The sequence below is a fragment of the Pectinophora gossypiella genome, chromosome 1 (assembly GCF_024362695.1).
Source record: "Pectinophora gossypiella chromosome 1, ilPecGoss1.1, whole genome shotgun sequence".
In the NCBI taxonomy this organism is placed as follows: Eukaryota; Metazoa; Arthropoda; class Insecta; order Lepidoptera; family Gelechiidae; genus Pectinophora; species Pectinophora gossypiella.
Window position 1 is genome coordinate 166,565 of NC_065404.1, and position 24,901 is coordinate 191,465.

The 24,901-nt window shown below is 44.2% G+C and overlaps 1 protein-coding gene across 5 annotated transcripts; it reads right to left on the reverse strand.

The window, feature by feature from the left end:
* Window positions 1-245: 245 nt before the first annotated feature.
* On the reverse strand, window positions 246-16,583 carry LOC126369142 (protein abrupt-like). 5 transcript variants are annotated; one of them, XM_050013457.1, is made up of 14 exons: window positions 16,550-16,583; window positions 15,233-15,528; window positions 11,070-11,221; window positions 10,485-10,600; window positions 9,759-9,900; window positions 9,164-9,315; window positions 8,718-8,847; window positions 8,431-8,581; window positions 8,296-8,340; window positions 4,849-4,990; window positions 4,426-4,563; window positions 3,768-3,958; window positions 3,472-3,657; window positions 246-3,390 (listed from the first exon to the last, which is right to left on the reverse strand). In XM_050013457.1, the coding sequence occupies exons 2-14, from the start codon at window positions 15,246-15,248 to the stop codon at window positions 3,017-3,019; spliced, it is 1,935 nt and encodes a 644-aa protein (XP_049869414.1). In that variant the 5' UTR covers window positions 15,249-15,528; window positions 16,550-16,583; the 3' UTR covers window positions 246-3,016. The 5 variants fall into 5 exon arrangements, with proteins under 5 accessions (XP_049869414.1, XP_049869409.1, XP_049869395.1 ...); XM_050013452.1 differs by having other exon boundaries at window positions 246-3,387; window positions 8,715-8,847; XM_050013438.1 differs by having other exon boundaries at window positions 8,715-8,847.
* Window positions 16,584-24,901: the final 8,318 nt, after the last annotated feature.

Here is a 24,901-nt window from a genome sequence, read left to right on the forward strand (position 1 = left end):
AGTTTTATAATACATGTTGTACTTGAGCATTGTCAGTTGGTTTCAAATTACAAACATATTTGTTGTGTGATTATAAATGTTTGAGCCGACTTGCTTTGGCAAAATGACTTGACAAATATTATTTTAGCGTTAGTGTGTCGTCGGCTGCAAGGTGAGCGCGTGCCGGCATCCTGTGACGGCGCAGCTCTCACTGCGAGTTATTTTCGTCACACGTTGTGTTAGTAAGTACTAAACACTTTCAAGAGTAAGTAAGGTACAGGATAGTAGTAGGAACAATGACAACGGCAGTGTTTCAAAACAATTATTTTTATTATTGTTGTATAATAATGAAGTGAAGCGTCATACAGCTAGTACACTAACGCACGGCGGAGGGCGCGGCCGCGAGCGCGGGGCTCCGCCGACACCTTAACAATTGTTCAAAACGCTCGATATAAATAAAAACAACAGTTACGAAACGGTGTGGGATCAACATTACTGCCTTCTACGGCTAGTTTATACAAATGTCGCGTATATGAGCGCATACAACATACTCCAAAAAATAATTTCTTGTGCTATAATTACTGTTTTGTCATGACTATTTTTGTCTTTAAATTGAATGGATCAACAGGCGCGTGGAATCGAAACTTGCACAGAGCAGGCGACACGAGTAAGCAGACGTGTTGCAACACAACTAACACACTACTTTACAACCTGAGTCATTGGAACTTAAATAATTATACTCAGACTTCGGAGAGCGTCCGGTCGCGGCTCTACCAACACACGTGGCTAGTTTACAGAGACCTCGCGCGAAATTACGTGGAGTGTTTGTGTAGAGTTCTGTATAAAGTAGCCACATGTAACGCATGTACACAGGCTCGCATATGGCCCGCGACCGGCCGCAACACGCCGCACGGTACACTACGTGCTTCTGAGTACACACGCAACATGTTCATGTGCATATAAACATAAACTAAACATTAAATTCGAACTTCCAAAGTTCATAATAAGGTAACTAAACATAAAATTTATACAATGTCTATAATGAGAGCATAAATCATTGACTCAAAGTCCTAATTAAATACAATGTCACTGGTAAGATAGTATATTCTCGTATGCAGGTCCAACGGGCGGCCGCGGCGAGCCGCAAGCTGGCTCTACTCGTGATATACAAACTAAGTTACGCACGCTTGCAGCTGGGCGCGGACGCCGGCCAATGTCGTAGAATGTGTTTTGAAAAAATATAACATTTATATTTTAATTACAATCTGGTAACTGTCTATTGGTTATTGCTATGTACACGGTGCATACTGAACGGAGTGAGTAGAGCGCGAGTCGATGAGTGATCTTAACAAAACTTGTCTAACATACTAATCAAACATGAAGCACTCGTTTCTATAAACAATCAAACTTATATTAATACAGTCGAAAATAATTACTCACTATGGCAACACTGTAAACTGTCAACAAGGTTACTCTAGTAAACGCAAACCAAACTTGACAACTCGTCAATCTCACTAACATACTAAGTTACGTTCAACCCGTAGCATACAGGCCGCGACGCGACGGCACACGGCGGCCGCGGCTGCACGGCTGCACCGCGCCGCGGCTTCTCTCATATAAAAGGTTAAATGCTTCTCCTATTGCTCTAGATACTTAAATATTGTGAATTCTAAGTCCAAGGAAGTAAATATAATTTGTGACTCGCTTACAAATACACTTACAATATACTAAATAACTATAACATTGTACTCTAAAAAATATGTATAAGTATTGAAGGCTAATATGAGATTGTAATCACAGTAATTGTTATTTAAGTAACGAGCCCACATCATTACTACAAAATAAACGTTCTCGCGTGTGTCCATTGCCGCCGCCGCGCCGCCCTCCGGCGGCCGCGCGGCCACTCTCTGCACACGACCGAAGGCAACATCAAGGTATACTTTATTATTGCTTTTGTTTCTATTTGATTATTTATTTATTTATTATTATGTACTTTACATATCACTTCAATTTATATACAATGTCTCAATAATTTGTTACGAATCGAATTTGAACTCTCCCGGGCTTGTCTCGCCTGGTTATCATACTCAGTCTCAAGGCAGTTACCGGTATAGTATGATTACAGTTCTGAAAAAATTGTCCCGTATCAATAATAATTATCGCTATTATAATTATCAATTGCTGTGTAAAATCTATCACACAGTTAGATGGCGATACGCACATTTTTAAACAATATATGAATCAATTTATATTTTATAGTAATAGTACGAATTTTAAGCTCTGTCATATCTGTTCGTATACAAAGATAATTTGTGTAACACACATGCGTCAGTGCTCGCCGGCGCCGACCGTGTCCGCAGTCGGCGGCCGGCGCCGCTAGTGGTGCGACTATCTAACGGGTTCGGTAACGATCTACGGGCAGCACTAACGTTTCCTAATGACTTGCATATATTTACCTACGATATACTCTATAGTATATATAAATGCAATCTGCAAAATGCATAAAACAACAGTTATTATATCTATAAATTGTATAAAATATTAAATAAAATCTATTGAAGTGAGGTAGATGGATGGAATTTCACAATTTGTGTGGATATTTAATAACGCAGCCATATTGGCCCGAACTCTGAGGTAGATGGATGGAATTACTATGTACAGGTCCACTACGTGAGGGGGACCTCGCGTACACGATACAAGTCACTACGCACTAGTGTAAGTCGAGCGGCGGCCCGGGGCGGCTGCAGTCGGCGCCGACCGGGCCGCGCCCGCGGGCAGCTAGCGGGCTGCGACTGGCCGCTGGCTCGCCAACATACAGTGTCCAGCAAATACGCCGAGGCCGGTCGCAACCCTTTAATCCTAAATTTAATTTACATACAATATCGGAAATGGCACCAACGACATTCCACGGGTCAACAATAAAATCATTATTACATTAACCGCAAAACGAACCGATCGGCTAGCGACCACAAAACATAACACTCAAGCACCGTTTGGAAACCTTCAACAAAACATCGTCCTAAGAGCGGTGCGCGGCTCATGAGGCGGGCGCGCGGCGCTCGGCCTCGTCCGCGTCGTCGGCGGGGCCGCGCGCCGCCTCCAGGTCGGCGCCGACCGTCAGCCCGCGCCGCTCCTCGTAGTAGTCGGCGTCAGAGGAGGCGGCCGCGTCGTCGGGCGAGGCGCTGCGCGGCCGCTCCTTGCCCAGGTCGAGTGGCTCGTCGGAGTCGCGCACGATGTCCGGCTTGCCCATGCCGTCGGTGTACTGCCGCTGCATCTGCTTGAGGAAGCGCTGGTGCGCCATGGTGGTGGGCGGCGGCGGCAGCGAGCCCATCTGCGGCGACGGCTCGTCGTACGTCTTGCGGTCCATGTGCATCGCGTTTATCTGCGCCAGCTTCGCCGGGTTCATACCTGCTGTGGCGACAATCGGTTAGTTGGTTGTACCTACGGCGTATCTCGCGTGGGGTGTACTGCGTGGATGGAGGGAGGACATACCGAACATGTTCTCGCTCATGTACTGCAGGTAGGTGTCGAGCAGCGCGGAGCCGCCGCCGAAGTTGGGTGGGTAGTCGTCGTGCTTGAGGCCGCCCAGCCCGGGGGGCACGCCCTCCAGCGTCTTGGCCGCGGCCGCGCGCACCGCCGGTACCTTGGTGATTGTTGTGTTCGCCAAGTTATTTATATCTGCAAGTGAAAGATACAATTAGCCACGTCACTGTCTTTACGAACCTTTTCGTATGGTAGCAGTATTACCAGGGCGTTTTTGACAAGTCTTAGAGAGCAGGTATACTGACGTGGCGGGGACAGCGGCGGTGGGTCGGGGTAGCGGTGCTGGCTGAGGTCATCGTTGTCGTCGGCCACGGAGCTGGTCTCGGAGGCGGCCGACTTGGCGTCCAGCTTCATGTCGGAGCGCCGCGGGCCCGTCGGGGACGCGCGCGCCCGCAGCTGCTCGGGAGACACCTTCACGCCTGCCTTCGCTAGCAACCTGCACACGAGGTATAGGTACCTTCAATTGTAAACTTTTAGTGTCAGGGTTATTACTGGGCCTCCTAAATCCTTTATATGGAGTACATAACTGTCACTAGGTAAGGAAATTACAAATTGTTGTGTCAGCGTAATGTAGGAGCACGCTCGTACACTCACGTACGGTCACGAGCATTAATATGTATACACTTTGGTACCATGTCACATTAACTTTTTTGACTAATTGAACTGTAAGTCTCACTAAAAGTCAAATATGTTAGTGCGACAGAGTCCTAAAGTGGGTACATTATATTGCTCATGACTGTACAGGCTTATATAGGTACTCATCTACCACAATCAATTATTATGAAGATAACCTTTCTTTAGATAGTTTCGATCTCGTATAACAGCATTAACAGCACAAGAAGATAGGAACATTTTACAACTTGGCAAGACCCTTTGTGTAGAGAATATAGTTGAGATACTGACTGGCTGGCGAGCTCGGGGTCGAAGCGCGTGGGCATCTGCAGCACGGGCAGGTCCTTGGTGGAGATGCCGCGGTGCTGCCGCGACATGTGCGAGTGAAGCGAGTTGCGCGACTTGGCCACCGTGCCGCACAGCACGCACCTGAGGGTGGACAACAACGCATTACATTCATTTATTTCGTCATACTACAAGAAAGTAACACATATCTAAAGCTTGGAAACACATGTGAGTTAGAAACTTCTAAGTTCGTAAATGACGGTAGAGTAAGTTATAGATGATTTGGCTGATAGTTTCTCTGACGTGATTTGGAAATTTCTGCACTGGTCTCGAAGTGGCGGTGACCACCACTTCGGTGGACGAAGTAAGTATTTGCAATTATCGACGGGCAAAGTTTCAGCAAGAAGCGATCGGGAGTAGAGTGCTGACCTGTATCCGGGGCAGACGGTGTGCTTGTCCTCGAGGTGGGTCCTTAGCGTGTGCGCCGAGCGGTAGATCTTGCCGCACTTGGGGCAGGGCCGCGGGTCCGTGGCGCGCACGCGCAGCAAGTCCTGCGTGCGCCGGCACTGGCCTGCAAATGTACAGCCAATGTTATATTGTGCTCACCAGCCCTACTAACATGCAAGTGCGGTTCTATAAACATTCTGCATATGGAATAGAGTTCAATGTTACAAAATTGGTATCTATCCTATCTGCAGAGATGTTTGTAGAACCCTAAATTGTACTGTTTGTTTGTTAAATCTCACCTTATTTAGAATTGACGAGTGCACGTTACATTGAAACTAATACTTTCTACTTCGTAGTTTTATTATTATTATGTATTTATATAAGCAGACACTTCTCTTCGGGTAAAAATTAAATTATTACGTATATATTGTATCACTAATACAATCGCAACTAGAATCGTTTACTCACATTGAACATTTGGTTATTGAGATGACTAATTTACATCGTACGCTTAAAAATATTTTATAATAATTATAAAGATACACGACTTTGCCTCTGAGGCGTCAGGAACAATTTCAACTACTCGCTAAGGTTACCGATATTAATATATATATTTTGGAGATCTAGAAAGTTCCTCTCGCATACATTCGGAAGGCATCTAGTGAACTCGCCGCGACAGGTCGGCGGGCGCCTGTCGCGCTGCGGTTATACTATGTTGGCACCGAATCGTTCGCACTACATATTGCTGAATATCACATAACATATATACAAACTTGTATGAAATATATATAGATAATCTGTTATTGGTGTTTCGTTTGATAAAATATATGCGAATGGAACACGTATATTATGTACAAGTCGCCTATCGCTTGTATTCTCCGCGGTCTACGTTGACTAGATATGTTTAGATTGTGCACGTCGCGTACAGGCCACTACAACAAACTTTTACAAAATAATCACTCTATTAATGGAAGTGAACGTATCCTTAACTATTGCGTTAAAAGGCATTAGTTTCATTAATCTATTTCGTATTGTCTTATCTATGGTCGAAAATATACAAGTAAAGCGGACAAAGTTGGTGCTGTGACTGCAGCGCTGCGTGAAGGTAGAGGTCGTGGATTTGTTTGTTTACTGTAAACAACCTGCTACTGAATGAAAACAAAACAAAATTATGTTTATTTTGCGCTGTCTAATATTAATAGGCCGCTCGATTCTATTATTGTAAAAGATAACGAACTGGATCTCACTGATAGGTAGGTACTGCTGCTTTATTTGGGAATTACTTTGGACGCTAAGCTACAATGGAGTCCTCATATTGATAATTTGTCCAAAAGGCTCAGCTCAGCAGCATTCGCGGTAAAAAGAATCGTTTAGTAACCGATGTAGAAACCTCGCGATTAGTTTATTTTGCCTACTAATGTCGTACGGTGCAACATACCGTATGGCCCCACGGACATGCTGCAGATGTCAATAAAGATATTTTTAATTTGAATTGAAGGAGCGCGCAGTCACGGCACCGACCTGTCTGAAGAGAGCGGGTGGCGGGGCAGCTCGCGCGGAACACAGTTACAAAAATAATGATAAGCGAGGGCGAGCGCGAGCCGCCTCTCCGCCCGGGGAGAGTAAGGAAGTACAGCTGAAACAAGTACGTCAGTGGAAGCAACGATGGAAGTTACAGGTTCGTTCGCGAAGGGACGAGAACGATCGACTCATTACTCCGTAACCTATCAATGGCACCAATCATCACATGTAATAATGCGCTTAAAGTATACCTTACAAACAATATCAGTCTATACTACTACAAAAATAAATTTCAGTCGTCTTATTCTATCGCTTTATACATCTTCATACGAATGTGACAACCCACGAACTTTAAAATGCAACGCGGAGATCGCGCGCCCTCGATCGTCCGTTTTTCCGTTTCACAGCCCTTTTCAATAAATTTTAACTCTAGGAAGCCGAACGCGGGGCGGAGGGGGGTGCGGGGAGGCTTCGGCCTCAGTCGGCCCAGCCGCAGCTCCACTTGAGCGTCTTCATGCGGTCCCACTGGCGGCGGTGCTTGAGGCGCATGTGGTTGCGCACGGAGTTGGGGTGCGCGAAGCGGCGCGCGCAGCCCAGCACGGGGCACACGGGGCTGTCGCGCGGGTAGTGCGCCGCCAGGTGCGCGCGGGCCGCCGCGCGCGAGCCCGGCCGCGCGGCGCACAGCGGGCACTGCAGCGGGCCGCCCGCGGCCGCGGCCTCTGCAACGCCACAGCACCCGTTACTGCCGCGCCTACCTGCCGCGCGGGCGGCTACCACCAGCGGGCCGCCCGCGGCCGCGGCCTCTGCAACGCCACAGCACCGGTTACTGCCGCGCGAGGCCCTACCTGCCGCGCGGGCGGCTACCACCAGGCGCCGAGCGGGTGCGCAGGCGCCGGCCGCTCGGCGTCGCGCCGTCTCTAAGAGTTCTGCCGCTGGCGGATGCCGTGCGCTTGCAGCTGGTGGTTGATCAGGTAGTGCTTGGTCTTGCAGCGCTTGCCGCAGTGCTGGCACGGGAACCACTGGTCGCGGTCCGTCTGCGAGTGCACATTGAGCATATGCTGGCGCAGGTTGGAGGTGGAGGAGTAGACGCGGCCGCAGAGCGGGCACTGCGGCCGGTAGCCCGGCGCCCCCGCGAGGGCCGCCCCTGTAACACAGAGGCGGCGGTTAGTTGGGGTCGGCGGCACGCGGGGGGCGCGGGCGCGGCCGTTGCTTCACCCCGTGCATAGAGTTCATGTGTATTTGCATGTATTGGCGCGTCTTGAAAGCCTTGCCGCAGAGGGCGCACGAGTGCGCGAGGTCGTGCGCCGCGTGTACGTTGAGGATATGCTGCTTGAGGTTGCTATTGTTGCTGTACAGCTTGCCGCAGCGCGGACACGCGGGCTTGGCGCCGGGCTCACCGTTGAAGGGCGCGGCGTAGCCGGCCGCCGCCAGCGCCGCCTCGCCCGCCTCCGCGGGCCCGCCCGCGGCCCCCCACGCCGCTCCTGCGGGGGCAGACGAGCGCGCGTCAGTGCACCCTCCCCTAGCCACTGCACGCGCTTGTTTACGGCTGGGTATACGCGTGTAACTTCCATCGCACCTACGGTCCCTAGCTCGGCCTAGCTCGGGGCGCGTCGCGACACTACCGCGGCTCGGAGGAGTGATTAGGCGCTTACGTTTCGTTCTCATTATTTAATTGTTAGTGTTATTGGCGGCATGCACTACATGACTCTATAATGTACAATTAACGATGCGAGTGGCTTCCTTTGTTCCGGGTCTGTCATTAATGTTTATTAGAAATTATATTAAACGTTTCAAGTACAATTCCACTCTTAGCGTTATCGTTGTCATAATCGAGTCACGTAGGTGACGGTTATTCTAGGAAGTAAGTAAGTAGGTAAGTAGTGTGAAGGTGCAAGTGTGTGGACTTACCGAAGTTGTCTGTGATGCCGGATGGTCCAGGCAGGCCGGGAAAACCTGTAAGTGAGAGGCGGGCGGTTAGAGGGGGTGGTGGGGGGCGAGTGTGGACGCCCACACTAGTGTGGGGTAAGGTGTGAGCGCACGTACCGGGCAGGTTGAGCAGCGAGGGTGGGAAGTGCGGCACTGCGCCGTTGGGCTGCGCGGGCTCGTCGTACTCCAGCGGCTCCTGCTTGGCGCGCGGCTCGGCCTCCGTGTCGCTGGCGCCTGCGTCTGACGATGATTCCTCGCCGTCGCCAGACTGCACATACAACAGATTTATTGCAATCTCGTCACGGAGCTTTCTTAAGCTGCCAGGCCGGGTAAATCGAGATACTTGAAGTAGATATCAATAGTGTATCAATGGCTGAGGATACTAGTTTAGTTGTACTGACCACGTTATTAGAAGCTCCCGACAGGTGCGCGGTGGTGGTGCTGTCCATCTGGTGCGCGAACATGCCGAGCTCGTGCCCGTTAGTGCCGAGCCGCTCGGGGCTCGCGCCCTGCACACCCAGCAGCTGCTCCGTCCTAAATCAGAAATGGCAATGGACTGTAAGTCTACTAGTTCAACGACACTATGAACAAACTATTTGTGTAGTCCATCACCCAAATAAATTTGCAATGTGCTGTAGCCGCAGGTTGGATCATTGCGGACTCTGCCCACTCCGATAGAGATGCGGGCGTGACTTTATGTTTAAATGTATATAAAAACACCACTCTATGAACGAATGCTAGAATTAACACGTCTAAGTACTAGAGACGAGTCAAACGAATTCAAACTATGTCTGACTACTTCTGTTCGAGGCTGTAAAGTTATGAAGTGTCAATATCTGACTGTAGTCACCTGGTTTTAAGTTGTGCCTGGTAGAGGTCAGAGCTGCGCGCGCGCTTGGGGGGCGGCGTCTGTGCGTGCATTTCGTCGGGGCGCCGCGAGCGCCGGCCCTCGCGGCCTTCGCGCGACGCGCCGCTGCCTGACTCCGTCCATGATGTCGCCGACTGCGGACATCGTATACTCATTACTCAGTTATATCCTTGCTTACTGTAGAGGTATTTGTATGTTCTCTTGTTTCTGTAATGTTTGTCATGTAATTCACAAATTTTGTAAATCGTTATATTTCTCACTCTTTAATCCTAAATTTATGAAAACAGTTTGGTTTAAAGTCGTACTTACACAAAATAATTACTTTAAAAACTGTGCTTATTGGCGCCCAAAATGGGACTATTACGATAAGTAAGTAGATATTACATTTTGGTTTACTAAATGTCTCATCGTATGTATTAACACTTACACGGACTCACTAAGGATTTTCCTCTTGATATTATCGCTTCACAAAACTAAGATGTTACTTTCACTTTGTCTAAATTAATAATGGCGCCCTACGTGGGACTCTTCACATGTTAAGAGTTTAGTGTGAACCGAGTGGTAATGCATGTCGTACCGGTGAGGCCTTCTGGTCGAGGGTGGGCAGGGGCGCGGGCGGCGGCACGTCGGTGAGTCCCCGCACCTGCAGCAGCTGCGCCGCGCGGAGGAATTCCTTCAGTTGTTCCTGCCCGATGTGCACCTCGCCCTGGTACATGAACCTGCAATGGACACACGTTGGTGAGTCTGCCTATATGTTTACAGCGCCTACATGCTTTTCTTCTTTTGCGCACAGTCATGAGTAATATCATGTATCCACTTTAGAACCTTGTCGCACTATCATATTTGACATTTAATGAGACTTATCGTTTAATTTGTCAATAAAGTTTATGTGACATGGTATCAAACTGTATAAATATACTAAACTGTATATATATTACTCATTACCGTACCTATTTAATGTAGGCCGAGACACAATTTATTGATTCGCAACACTTGCTTAAGGACAACTATGTTTAAAAATCTGTCCTTAAAAGACTGTGGTCTAAGTTTGCTCCTAATGTCATTGAGCGGTATAGAATGTAGATTGGTACTAAAATTTGTTTAGAGAAGTTTATAAGTTATGTTAATATTTTTCTTTCCATGAAAACCTAACTGAAAAATGGGTGATTGTATATAGGTATAGGTTCCTAATTCCTTATCGATATCACGACGGTAAGTAGGCATTGGTAGGTAGGGTATATATTTCTACATCATAAATTCATTGTTGCAATATGTATAGAGTAAAATAGTTTGTAAATAGTACCTGAGTAAACTCTCCATATCTTTGTCGTGGACATCTCGCAGTATGACGATGGGGTGTTGGCAGGGATTGGCTTTGAGTAGTCTTCGGAAGTAGGGACTGCACGCTGATAGCACCACCTGGTCCAATGTAAGTAAGTAAATACCGTTTGTACTCGAATTAATAGATAATCTACTTGAAACAAGTAGATTTTCACAGTATATGTCCATATCCAGCAGCCTCCACTAATTACGTACTTTATAAATAGTAACATATCACGCCTCTGGTATACACCTCTATATACACCGATTCCTCGTCAGCTATGTTTAAGTCCCATGTAATAGGGGAGGAGCCTGTTGCCATTAATCGGGTACAAATCGTGGACACCACGTGATATCAATTATCCAAACATGAATTCAAATTCATATGTCGAATACAGTGGTTTAGAGCCCGAGCCGGCATTCGAATCTGTGACACTACGATTTAAGACACGCGTTCTCCGAACAGGGCTATCACGGATATACACATAGGAGTACCTCCCTCATCAGTTATCCGAATGTAGCTTATTTACATGCAAAAAAAAATAAGTTGAGAGACTGTTGAGCTTACCTTGTGCGCGGAGAAGGTGGCTCCGGCGCAGGCGAGCGTGACGTCGACGAAGTCCTCCTCGTCGCGCAGGCGCCGGAACGACGACACCATCGCCGAGTGGAAGTCGTTCCACCGCAGCGAGTACTGCTGCTCGCCGCCGGCCGCGGCGCCGCCTGCCGGCACGCACGACACAGTTAACACCGTCTCCGCTTAAATGTAAGTGATGTAATTATGTTTTAAGTCAAGTTACTGTGGTTCTGTGGTTCACCGCATTGCTTCTCAAACGGAGGGCGCCGGTTCGAACCCCGGTACCGGACTTGCACCAATGAGTTATTAATTAATTTTAAGTGCAGTTTTCCCTAACACAATTGACTCGACCACTATAGACGGCGATACGGCTCACTACTTATCCCGTTAGTCTAATAGAAAGCTTGGTGAGGTCTGGGTACTTAGTTCATGTTGAGATACACCCACCTCTGACTACCCTAAATGGGATATAGTCGTGAGATTATGTTATGTGTGCGTTATATTTTACTGCCACAACATCCACAATTGTATATACTGGTTTCTTCAATAATCCCACAGTGGAGCAACGAAGCAGTGGAGAAGAAATGCGCTATAACATATTCCGGTAGTTAGCATAGGCAGGTTGTAATGCGAAAAATAAATATATATAATTTTGTTTACGTACTTATAGCCATTCACTTATAGTCATAGTCGGGTTTAAGGAGCGCGATATTAGGTACTATTAATTATTTAGTTAAACATAAACATAGCAGCACTTTTGTGTACCCGAAAGAATAGGCAGAGGTGTACAGTATACACAGCCACTCCTCGCCAGCTATGTTTATAGGGGGCGAGCCTGTTGGTGTTGATGTTACATACTTCACTTCTTATTTCCCACCTGTTTCATTAAACTTATTTTGTTTATTCTCTCCACATGCCCGAACCATTGAACGTCTACACTCACTACAAAGCACTCTATTTAGAACTTATGATATCTAAACACTTAAGATACTCGTAAAGTTCACGATTTGTCAAAATAAGTAGGTATATATAATTATTTGTTACCAATCAAAAATAACTCCCCTATCCGGTTTGGTTACAAGTGTGATGAGCAGTGCATCTCATATAGCTTCCTTAGTGCGAACTTCCCTGCCGAATGTCAAGGATGAGAAGTTTGGGTATTACGCGTTCCAGTCAAGCTGATTTTAAATATTTTCCTCAATTTCGATCGCTCAATTCTAAATCGAGGTGTGATTTGTTCAATGGAATTACCTCTATGGCGAGACAAGAGCATTCTGTCGCTTCTATTCCTTCAATGTTGTCCTGTACGTTTAACACAAAAAGGCTGAGTGTTCTATCCGAGCCCGTAACTTGAAAACTTTAGCACTTGTTTAGACTTCTATGCGAGAGAGGCAGTAACGTCCGGCAGATTGAAATTTCAGTTGAGGGTAATTAGATGGTGAAGTGAAGTGAATTCCATAAATCCGATGAGAGAGTGGCAACTCAGTAGCAGTTATAAACACACGGACATTTATATCGTCCCTCCGGAGCGGTGCTTGCGGCGCTTCGATCCCTATAAATAGCGAGTGGTACAGGAGAAATCTCGCGAATGTGTCGCGGCGGGACGCTTTACAATTATAATCCGGCCCACTTAACAGTCCGGATACATTAAACATGGCCAGACGTAGGATTTACCAGCTTTACATAAGTCGATAACTTCGCGGGTTCACGTCCGGTGCCCCGTTTACAAAAAAGCAAGCACTGATTTGCTTACTGGCACATACATCCTTGTGTATTTACTTGTAATATAAAGTAACGTTCTTTCAAATATAAAATAAACTGATCTAAACTTACTAAAATCTATAACCCATTATTGAAGATAGACCTCCCTTCATTAACCGGAGGGTATGAGCTAACTTCACTATGAGTATAACTTCACTACGCCGCCTTCATCGCAGGTTGGAGGTGTCTGGGGTAGGTAAGCAACGCAGTTGCCTGATTTCAGGCAACTCGCCGCTGGCTTACGGACTCCTGACTTTGACTTACGTGAAGTAAGGTAAGTCTTTCCTGCTAAATTCATATTTCTGTTTATGAAATAATACTTTATTTTAATAATTCGAATTATATTATGCATGCGCCAAAATTCTAGGTTATTATAAAATGCTGAGCGCCGCACCGTCCGTTACATGTTAAATGCTCTAGTTTACTTTGTATGCACCATAACAAACAGGGTTATGTACCAGCCCTATAATAAAACATTAGATATATGGTCAAACACAGCCCTTCTTAATAAAAATATAGGCACGGAAATATCCACGTCGAAGTAAGAAAATTATATTAGTTTCGTTATTAATAGTTTTATGAATAATTGACTAAAAATGTATACTTATAACGTGTAATGCTTCGTAGTATTATTTATCTCTTAACTGCGGTAAATAAGAAAATCGATTTGTTTTAGTGTTGTTCTCATTTACTAATGAAAATTGCCATTAGGAAAAACACTGCGAAATGTTTCTGTTTTCCTTTAAATTATTATTTTTCATATTTGTCTCTACATTTATACGCAAGTAGGTACTTTCGTGTCGTGGTACGTAAGGGTGAAACAAAGTTAACGTACAGGAACAAACACTAGTCTAAACAGATTTCCTCCCCTCTGGCTTTCAGTCCCTCCCGTTCCCTCCTGTCTCCTTTTCGATTCCTTGTTTCGTTCAGCGAATATTTTCCTGTTCCGAGAAAACCTCTACTGCCCGCCTTACGATGCGTATTGTTTTGCAAAAATATATTTTTACACTGAAATTTGATATGAATTACAAATAATTAGATGTTACCTCTATTCCCAATGCGATGTTTTTTCAATTTAAGTATAGATATCGCATCATGAACCAAGTGCCCGTGTCTCATCGAGTTATATTTCATTAACGTAATAAGTGGTTTATTTTAAATTATTTTGTCAAAAGGTTATAATAGTTTAAAAGCTATATAAAATCGCTATATTAACAGGCCGACAATCGCAAGCTCTAATACATGCGAAAAAAACATGAGAAACAACTTTATAATCATAAGTCTAATACATTTAGATAGGTTCGTTACGAAACTTGTATTATTACAATAATAATTGTTATATAAATATGTAATGTACTTGTAAATAAAAGAAAAAAAATATAGCACAACTATCCATGAAAGTTAACCCTTTGACTGACTGGGGGGAAAAAATGGTGGCGCGGTATAAGTGTACTTTCATGGTTTTATCTCATGTGATCTCGGGCGTGACGCGGTACTCATTACCACCGTGCCAACATTAGTATTACGTTACGTTACAACATCATGCACCGCGCCGCGATAGGTATATCAATGATTATACTGTTATAATCAATATTTCGAATCAAGAAAATATTCTACACTGTAATTGCAATTAAGAAGAATGCTCGCCCGAGCACCGGTCATAGCACCCGGGCGGTGAACGGCCCGATGTCTTTTCATCTGTGTTTAATATTTTCATAGCGTCGTATACTCGACAACTTTACAGAAATTCGTAGTTTTGTTTATTCTTACAACTTCCTAAGCCCTTGTTTGTCGACCGTAAAGTATATTATTGAAATAATTGGTTTTCCAAATACAAACAGCAGCGAGAGAAATAAAATATCGCAACCCCTAATCTTGAGTAAACGACAGAAACATCATTAAACAAGAGCCGTGGCGGTCCGGCGATCCGGCGGGCGCGTCCTGGGGGGACGGGGATGATCCTGCGGGAGCGGGGTGGGGGTGGCGTGGTGGCAAGGAACTCGCGCCGCGTGTGACGGGACGGGTGACGGGTGACGGGTGGACGACACGCGTGCCCGCACTGTATACATTATGTTGGTAAACAATTCACTTGCCTCGCGTAGATATTCTAATGGAAGCATGTACTTTTATTTACCGGCACATTTTATTCTAAAGGGAAACTTCTTTTAAAGGCAAGTATTTTATGCAAATCTTTTAATATAGATTCGGGGTTAACGTCCTGCGAGGGAGGGTAACTATCGCAACGAAATTCACTTTTCTATCAGCAGAATGAAGGACGTGGATTAATGTTGATCTATGGTCATAAATTGTTGCTAAAATCAAGCTGATCTAAGAGCGCTAGGTGTCTAGCACTGCCTAGGGTATGTTTATAGTGTATTGCTTGTAATGGTACTCACTGGTCTCGGTCGCCATGGCCGGGTGTTCGGAGGGCGGCACGGCTGGCTCGGTGCGTGCGCGCGCGCTAAGCGAATCCACTCCCGCGCATTCCACGCGCGCTCCTGATGCAGCCACCTTGTCACTCTATCACAACTCTTTAGTTAAATATGCCCCTCGACCGCTTGTTTTGTACGTTTGCTTCCGTATCGCTTTATATCCTAGTGCGTTTGTGAATTGCTTTTATGAACTTGCTAATATACTTATATTTAAAGCTTGTTATTGTGTTTTGAGTATTGCGTTTAGGTTGTTTTGCTTCCTGAAAAAAGTTTAATTAAAATTTATAAGTAGGTACGTAGGATAAACTAAGAATTGTAAAACTTAAAAAAAATACTGATTATTTTCGTTAACGGATCGAGCGGTGAATCGATGTTTTTATTTTTAATTAAACATTCTTATTAATTTACTAATGACGCAGAGAAGAGTGCCTGTGTTGTTTTTATTTCCCAATTATAAAGTTTTTTTAAATTCGTTGAACTTTTGAAATGTTTAAGTTCCTAAATAGGTAGGTAACACGGATGAATTATTTTTATTTCAACTGCATAAAATGAACCACGTAATGTCATTTAATTCACTGTTTAAATTTTATGTTCACTGTTTGTTTGCCAAGGAAAATACCTAGATTAAGTTTTACCTGAGTAAGTACTTCATGAAACTAATTAAATATGACAACAAAAATAAAAGTTAACTAACTATCCAATGATATTAAATTACGTGTCAAGTTATTATCATAACTAATAGTAACTCATTTGCACAACATAATATTCATATTAAAATCACAGTCAATTAATGTAACATTCCTAATGGTTCCTCCATCGTATCAAGTGATCGCAATTGTAATAAAAATAATACGCGCGCGTACTTACGTGCGGTGGTCGTACCTAATTGCGAATGAAAACTCAATGATCACAATATTCACAGGGCACACACTGAGCGCATAATGCATCGGCGGCGCGGGTGATCGCGAGTGCGGCCGATCGCGGGGTGTTAATTTACAGGCCGGTGCAACGATCGATGGCGCGCCCTGCACCGCCACAATACGGGAGGAGCGGCCAGATAGAAATCAATACGATGTCCATCATCGCATGCACCCTCCCCCCGCACCGCCTGCGCCTTGCACCCGCCGGGAAATGCATTTTCCGCGACGCCAACGCTCGCACCCTTCTCCCGTCACGATCGAACACTCATTTGCGTATAATTCAAAAATCGTGCGCGGTAATATTTTTTTGCAACGTCCGGTAGGAGATGCACCGCTCGGTCCGTTACGTCCGGCTTCGTACCTAGCGCACGCGTGCGTTCCGTGGCGCGTCACGCGGGCGACTGTCGCGCGGCGGCCGCGGCCAGGCGGGCTGAGAATAAACAGCGTGGGGCGCGGGCGGGGCGGTGCAGCCTGCACGCCCACTCCGCCCACGCCCGCCGGCCGCTACTCCGCTCCACGCCGCGCGCCGAGGCTGGACAACATCAGCGCGCCAAGCCCGCTCTGGAACGGCCACCACGAGACACTGCCACCGACGTGCACCGCAACGCATGTGGGCACGCCACCGGAGACGGGTTCACTTGCGTATGAATGACATGCAAATATCAGCTGATCCTAGACACGAGGTTGTACTTACATTCATATAACAAGATGAAGTTCAAAACGGATACTAAAATCAAACAAATAAACAGGGTCAAGATAAATAAAACCGTTTAACAAAATCATTGTGATTGAATGTTCACTCTGTAAGCTTTGCCGTCGTTGGTAGAGTCGTTACGTGTTATTGTATTTGCCGTAACGAACGATTCAATGAGGGACCTTCGCCAACAGGATACGTTCGCCAAAAACAATGTAGATGGCATTGTTCAGCTTTAACATGATAATTATCTATTTTCTCATTACTCGGGTACATAATTATTCCAAAATACTGGCAGAAGCATATATAAAAATATTGTTGCTTGATATTTGTACCTATCACATTATTTACATACCCGCCTTTGCTCAATCGCTACTTACATTAGATTTGTGAACCTGTGCAATATGAAATCAGCTACAGTCCAACAAGCTGGTGTTTTAATTACAAAATATCTTTCTGACCTAAATTATGAACAAACGGAGGCCCTACTACCCTTTTGATGATCCACCACACATCGTTACACCACACGATTCTTATTTTCACAATGCTTTACCTCATTGTAATAGTTGCAGTTTTTGACGAAGTTAAGTTAATTTGGCTAATATAAGTTATATGTTAATTTTAGTGATAATTTTGGGAAACTTTGTAAACCTAAATTTTAGTATACCTACATTTCATTTTACCTTATTCGTACAAACTCAGCAACCTAATTGTAATTTGGTTCCCCAAGATACAGGCTGTGCCTAGTTTGGGGACCTCTGCTCAGTTCTTAAGAGATGGATTTATTTGGGTCTAAGTTTGAATATATCTCTGTATTTATAATTAAATGAATTGTACCTAATTAAGTCCTATATCGGATACAATAAACAATATTTTCATTTCATTTTTCATTTTCATTTTGATAGAATAATAATAGGTGGAAGATGTAATTGTGCCTGGGTGTAATAAAAAGTGACATAATTTATACCCAATAACAAAGATAAAAGATGCATATGCCTGTTATAAGTACATGAAAAAGGTTAAACGAAGAAAAATATGTACAACGCCATCTATATTGTTTTTGAGGAACGGAGCCTGGAAAGTACCTCATTGATTGTTGGGTGATATCGCATATTAATTGAAGATATTTATTTTATTGTTTAAATAAACTTACACATAAAAGCACATGGTGTACACATCGGCGCTGTGTAGTGCAAACATGGTGGACATGTCCACCGGACGATCTATAATAGGCCTGTATAATCTTGAAATAAAAGTGTCCGATCTTTTCCTTAACTTCTATTCTCAGTTCTCAGGATAAATATAAAATAGGGAAAACGATGGCACCGCGGAAGTTATCTAATTAACCTTGAATTCCGCTAAAAGCTCGATGGGGCGCTATCTACCCCCGCGACGCACTCGCCACCGCGCGCGATGTCAGCTCCCTACGAGCTTCATCTAACCTATACATACATACACTCACACCCGCAAAAGGGGTTGTGGAAGTCACAAATTGTCAAAGGTCAACATACTGCAACATTTTTAAGTTTAAAAATAACGAATTTACGAATTACTTTTTGCTTCATTGCAGAGTTTTTTTGACGTGATTTTTTTGTACATTTGCCGCAAATGGTATTTAACAACTTGGCGAGACAAATTTCATCATTGCAGACTGAATCACCTGATTGTACGAAACAGTAAGATACATTCCGTAATTACTTCACAAGGCACGCCAAGCTGGCTGCTATTGGTAGAAACACCAATCCGGAGAGAAGCAGCGTGGTGGAGTATGCTCCATACCACCTCCGGCTAATTGGGAGACGTTTGTGCCCAGCTGTGGGACGTATATAGGCTGATTATGTTTATGCTTCATTAATATTAAGCGCACTGATTGTCTTTTTGGATTAGTGAAATTGCAATAAGGCGACATACTGTCTAGCATTTTGTGAATAACTAGGTTGGACGTCACCAGACTCTATACAGACAACTGTATCACTTATAGAGTGAGATGAGTCCGGTGACGTGGTCCCGAAATACTCGAAAGGTTCAATACTTAATAATGCATGTGATGTCACACGTGGCCAGCGTCAGACGTGTGACATGTAGAGTGTGAGATGTGAGGATTCAGTTGCTTTGTGTTATTTGTTCAGATGAATGAGCGCCCAATCCTATAATGGTGACGTCAATAGAGATGAGCAACAACGCACCCCGACAGCTCTGCTTCCAGACTGGCCAAACATTGTTGTTACAAACAACCCAATATTTCGTACTTATCGCCTCAGTGAAAAATACATCTACAAGTAACCGATGAGACGGCATCATATGTAACCGACTGAAAACGAAAACAGCACTTTCCCGTTTCGCTTTTATCACGATATTTATACATTAGGAGGCCAAAACAATACATCCCTAAAGGCTTCCGGGAAGCGCGCGGCCGGCCGGCCAATCATTCGTCAACCGCCCGGCACCCGGCCCCGCGGTAAATCTTGCAGGCGGGGAGGGGCCGGGGAGGGTTACGTAACATCCGGAAGTGCGGATTAGGAATCAATAGTGCGCCGTAATGATAGTTGTAGAGTAATCGCTGTAACTGCGCTGCTGCGCGCGCGGACCGCACGCCACGCCGCGCCGCATACTTGCTAACTGGACTTCTATCTACCTGCTCCACATCTGATTAGTATGTGTTTGTTTTTCTGAAGGTAATTAAACTTTTTGCCAATGGACCCAAACTTGTACTAACTTCTAAGATATTCGTTAGAATGCCTTTACTCATAGAGAAATAATAATTCCAATAGTACCAACATAGATATAAGATCAATTTCGCCAGTTCGACAGTATAGCTGGTGACAGATAATGTTGTTACGAGAAAACCTTTACCATAAATCCGCACTTTAACCTCTGCGCTGCGCTCGTGCCGCACATTACGTCGGAATAATCCGCGAGGGCAAGACAAGTGCCCCCCGGGCCCCCGCTAGTGCCGGCGGGTGGGGCCCCCCGACCGCGTCATCACCGCCTCATTCGTCACGGTGACTGCTGGAGGTGACAAATGCCTCGGCCACTTCATTAGGGGACTTATTAAAACTCCCGATTTCAGCCATCCGGCTAGAAATAATGTATAATACAGAGGATGAACCTGCAATAGTCTCTCAACGTTCCTTTTATTATTTCCTGGTCTCCAACGTCTGACGAAGGACTCAACGCTAAAAAAGTTATTTAGAATGATTTATTGGGTACATACATTTTGAAAAAAAAAAAAACTGATGTACTTCAATGATTGATAATTTGTAATTTGCAAATTGATTTTGCAACTGAAAACAATAATTTGGCTCTTAAAATCGATCAATGAAGGGATGAACGTTCAGTACAAACGTATTGTGTAATAGAAGGTAGATATAATATTGGATTTGAGTTTGAGAGAATCCTGTGAACTCGTCAAGATGTCCGCGGGCGGCCGGTGTCCCCCGACATGACCCCCGGGCGGGTGTCCCCCCGGGCGGGGGTCCCCCCACGCAATGCCGGTAATGAGCCTTCTCACTATGCTATTTATGTGCATTTCTTTGCTGTATAACATCATTTATGTTACTTTCCATTAGTTTCTTATTGTCCTTAGAAATAGTGGAGTTCACTTCTAATGCTCTTTACCACTATGTATACATAGATCGATTTGGTAATTTTACATTTAGCAACTGTGCACCTTTTAAGTTAATCTTCTTGTGCGGGTGTAAGGTCAATGAACGACATGTCTCCAACCAAAGTGTAATAGTACGAATATATGAGACATTATTGGGCCTAGCGTGACTTGTGAACCATCAAGCATGGAACCATCTTACTTTCGGACCACAACGTGCCTCCAATGTGTAGATTGCCTGTCAAATTGAGATTATCTGAGAAAAATGACTTTACCTATTATCCCGCTGAGAGTAGAACCGAGAAACTCAAGACTGTGATCCGTACCCTCTGACAACTTAACATAAAGGCAGTCAAACACTTTGATATTTCATTAACGAAGAAGATATTTATAGATTAGCTGTTACATGGCTATTTTATAGTTTCCAAATAAACTTCCATAAATGAAATGTTATTAATAGATGGCCAATAGCATAGTGAGTTTCTATAATCAGAATCGTCTGTGTAAGCGCACAATACAAGTGTTTCCCATCCGACCTTTAGGGGTCGAAAAAGTGATGTTCTGTAGTGGGATTGGCGTCGTAACCCGGCATTCGGAAGTTGAGGGGGGCTCGGCCCTTTGTACGTACAATTGCGCACTTAGTGGGGGGAGTGGGGGGAGTGGGAGTGGGGTCCGACACGTGGAGCCGCCGGCCGCTGCAAATGTTATTGATGTACCGTGCCGTGATGAGATATTATCGCCCCTATTTATAACTGGGCAAACCTCGCTTTTAGCTCTGCCGAGTTTTTCTATTCACCTAATTACTTAGAGCTAGCTTATATGATACTTTTTTGATTGCTTTTTTGATTTTCTGATGCTGGATATAACTACTTAAGGTCATTACTATTACTACTACTGAAGGTTATTTGATAAATGTCAAGAGGTTTTCCTTCTGGGATGGATAAGCAGGATAGAGTGTCAAGCAATTGATATTTTATTGCGGTAATAATAAAGTTTTCACATTTCGTGGGTAACAGAATACATTCTTCATTATATTTTTCTTCTCATAACGAATCCCAATTGATTTATTAATGGAGATATTACCATTAACGACCTCCGTGGTCCAGAGGTCACAATGGGTTCACAATCCGGAAGTCCAAGGAACGATTCCCGGTGGCGACATTACGACATTAAAAAATACTTTGTGATCCCTGTTTGGTTAAGACATTACAGGCTGATCACTTGATTGTCCGAAAGTAAGATGATCCGTGTTTCGGAAGGTACGTTCAGCCTTTGGTCCCGGTTATTACTTACTGATGTAAATAGGTAGTCGTTACATGAGTCATGTCAGGGGCCTTTGAAGGCTCAATAGTAACCCTGCTGACACCAAGGATGATGAGGTTGGTAGGTACTACACCTCACAACCCACACGATAGAAGTTTTGGAGATATTGGAACCTGTAACGTCGCTTCCGACTGGATCATCAACACTCAAAGGCATTAAAACTGAATTATGTACACGGGTGACGCGTGTAGGTACACCAGCACGTGTAGCCTTAGATTTTATATTTCAATGTTCAATGAATTTACCATCCGTTGTATTAGCATCCGTTGTTACCCGTTGTAACAACGCCTTTGTCCGCATACAATTCGACTGTTATAAAATAATAAACCATAGGTATTTCAGGCAACATAGATAAACCGTATAAAATATATATTGCTCTAAATAGTCGCGTCAAGATAACCTAACCTAACTAACTTTTAATTTGCTAGGGACAGATCTGATTTTGATGATTTTTCCTTTTGTAAAAACCCCACAAAAAAAATCTTCAAAATCGGACCTGTCCCTGGCAAGTTAGAAATGAAACCCTTCATTGATTCCATTAAAACACTCCAAGTTTGTGCCAGAAAAATATTACTAAATTATTATTTCTGCCATGCCCGTTTCATCTCAACTTGGTGTTGATCCATCTATGTACCAATATGTAACTTACAAACTTGTACACCATCATAGTATGCAAATAAAGAATATTGAATATTGAATATTCACACAAATTGATCCAGCCGGTTTAGACGTGATTAAAGGTAACAATCAGACATACAGATTTACTTTCGCATTTTGTTTAGGCAAATGAGCCATTGCCTCGGGGCTGCATATACTGAGGGGGGTGGTGAATCACTTTCACACCACCCCCCATCCCCCTTCACGTCTGATGACTCATTTGATACGCGCTGTATCAGGTACAATGTCGGTGATGTGTCATGATGCGGGATTGGTAATCCCGGTAACACACGCGGGATCCCGGCGTTTGAATTGTAATGAGTGGCACGTGGATCGATTGTGTACGTACAGTTGGACGCAACTGGGTTCTGCGAAAGACGGAATCTAGGTATAGGGTGATTCGTTTGTACTTCCATCAGTGATATAAGTTTGTTATCGTGTTTGTGTGTTTAGTGATTGTTTAGAAGATATGAATGCATGGGATTAACTGTCTGGGAACTGATATTAGGCAACCAAATTACTAAATTGTACATATTATAACAACGTTTTATGTTTTTTAAAGAACGTCTAGGGCCGTGTGCCGAGGTTTTTCTTGCAGCTTCTTTCCCCCGGCTGACAGGTTGTGAGAAGCTGCAGTAGTTTTAGGCGGTTGAGATGTTCGTTATGTAAAAAGTGGCGACTCAAAGTGTAACTATGTTACCTACTGAATAAAGATATATTTGAATTTGAGTAGGAAATTTTAAGATTCTTTAAGCACTTTCTCATGTACTTATTGAAAAGATTTTGATCGATTTTGAAAGTTGTGTGCTTATACTTAGGTATACTTCATTAAGAGTAGGTATGTTATGAGGACCTTCAATCATTTTAATGTATAGTTTCAGGCGGATTAGTCGTTCGTTATGTAAAAATTAGCATGGAGAGTATTTTACAGAAATGCTGCACCGACAAGAGCGTGGCTCTTAAATTCATGAATGAATGTAAAAATTGACGATTGAAAGTGTAACTATGTGGTGTAAGATATTTTTGAATTTGGATTTAATAATTTTATTATCTCAGTTCAAAGCACATAAGTTTCATTACCAACATCAAAACGAAATCATCACTCTAGAACAAACAAAATGGAAACCAATTTTGGTTTGTAGATTTATGACGAGGATGACGCCTGCTATGATAAGCATTCATATTTTAGACTTTGTGCATTGGTGCCACTGGATAAACAGGCTATAATACTGAATGGTAGTATGAACTAGTGTCGTGTTCAGTACATTAGTTACCGCACGCGGTGTCGCAGCGAATTTCAATAATTACGAGTGCGATTACTGCTTTGCGGCGTCGTTACCGATAATAGAACGACTACTAACTGCGGTACATTACTCGAATTTTCCAACTGAATTATTATTGAGCTGCATGCCTTTAGTAGTCTTGAATGTGATTTGCCTATCTATGTTCAGTCTATCATGACTGTGAGTGAATTTTTGGAACGGTCTCGTAATCGGTGGGGTCATTTTCTTCATGTTTTTCTAAGGTGTTGGCAACAAAAGGTTAAATCTTAAGAAGTATGGAGTGGTGTTTGTTGTCGGCGGGCGGCGCGGCGCGGCGCGCGTAAACAGAGCAATTTGTCGCCATAACCGTAAATAAGCCGGAACAGCGCCGCCAGCTCGTCACACAGCAGCCTGCGCCTGTGACGCGATACCAATCACGGCATTACACAACAAATGTACCGACCACCGCTATATTTTCAATAGATAGCGGCCGTCAGCGCCCCCCCCCCCCCCGCGCCCTACGCGCGCGCGCCACCCCGCCCCACCCCCGGCGGGCGGCGGGTGACCGCACTCACGCACCGGAAGTCGCCGTACAGCCTTCAGTTTATTGAAGTCGCCGAAATGCGAGATTTGTTTCACTTCTCTGTTTTCTTTTCGTGTAAATGGAATATTTTATGAGGTACACGGATCTTTTGTCTCCCGCCCGCCTTTACGCCGACCTTTACTTTGTCGTCGACACCTCGTAGACACTTTGTATTATCGATGAGCTTGCCAAAATTTACTGTTTCATCTTTAATAGGAAGCGGATTCTAATTTTTAAATTTCACAGAACTACTCAAACCTACGCGTCCAATCATCATTATCATACAAACAAGGTTGACGACAACGCGAATGTTAAATTACTAATAACGTTAATAAATAGTTATTGAATAGGTAATAATCTTTGAATTGGGGTACATTTTTGTATAATTTGTAACGTACATGGCGGAATATTTCGAAACTGTTTATAGCAGAACAATACATATCATTAACAATATACTTACTTACCTAATATAATAACGGTGACATTCATAAAGTTGATTGGATGATAGTAATCCTGAGTGATGGCGGCAGCCTCACATTAAAACCAATTCATGTTCTTTTTCTTGATTTTACCAAGTATTCGATCAACAG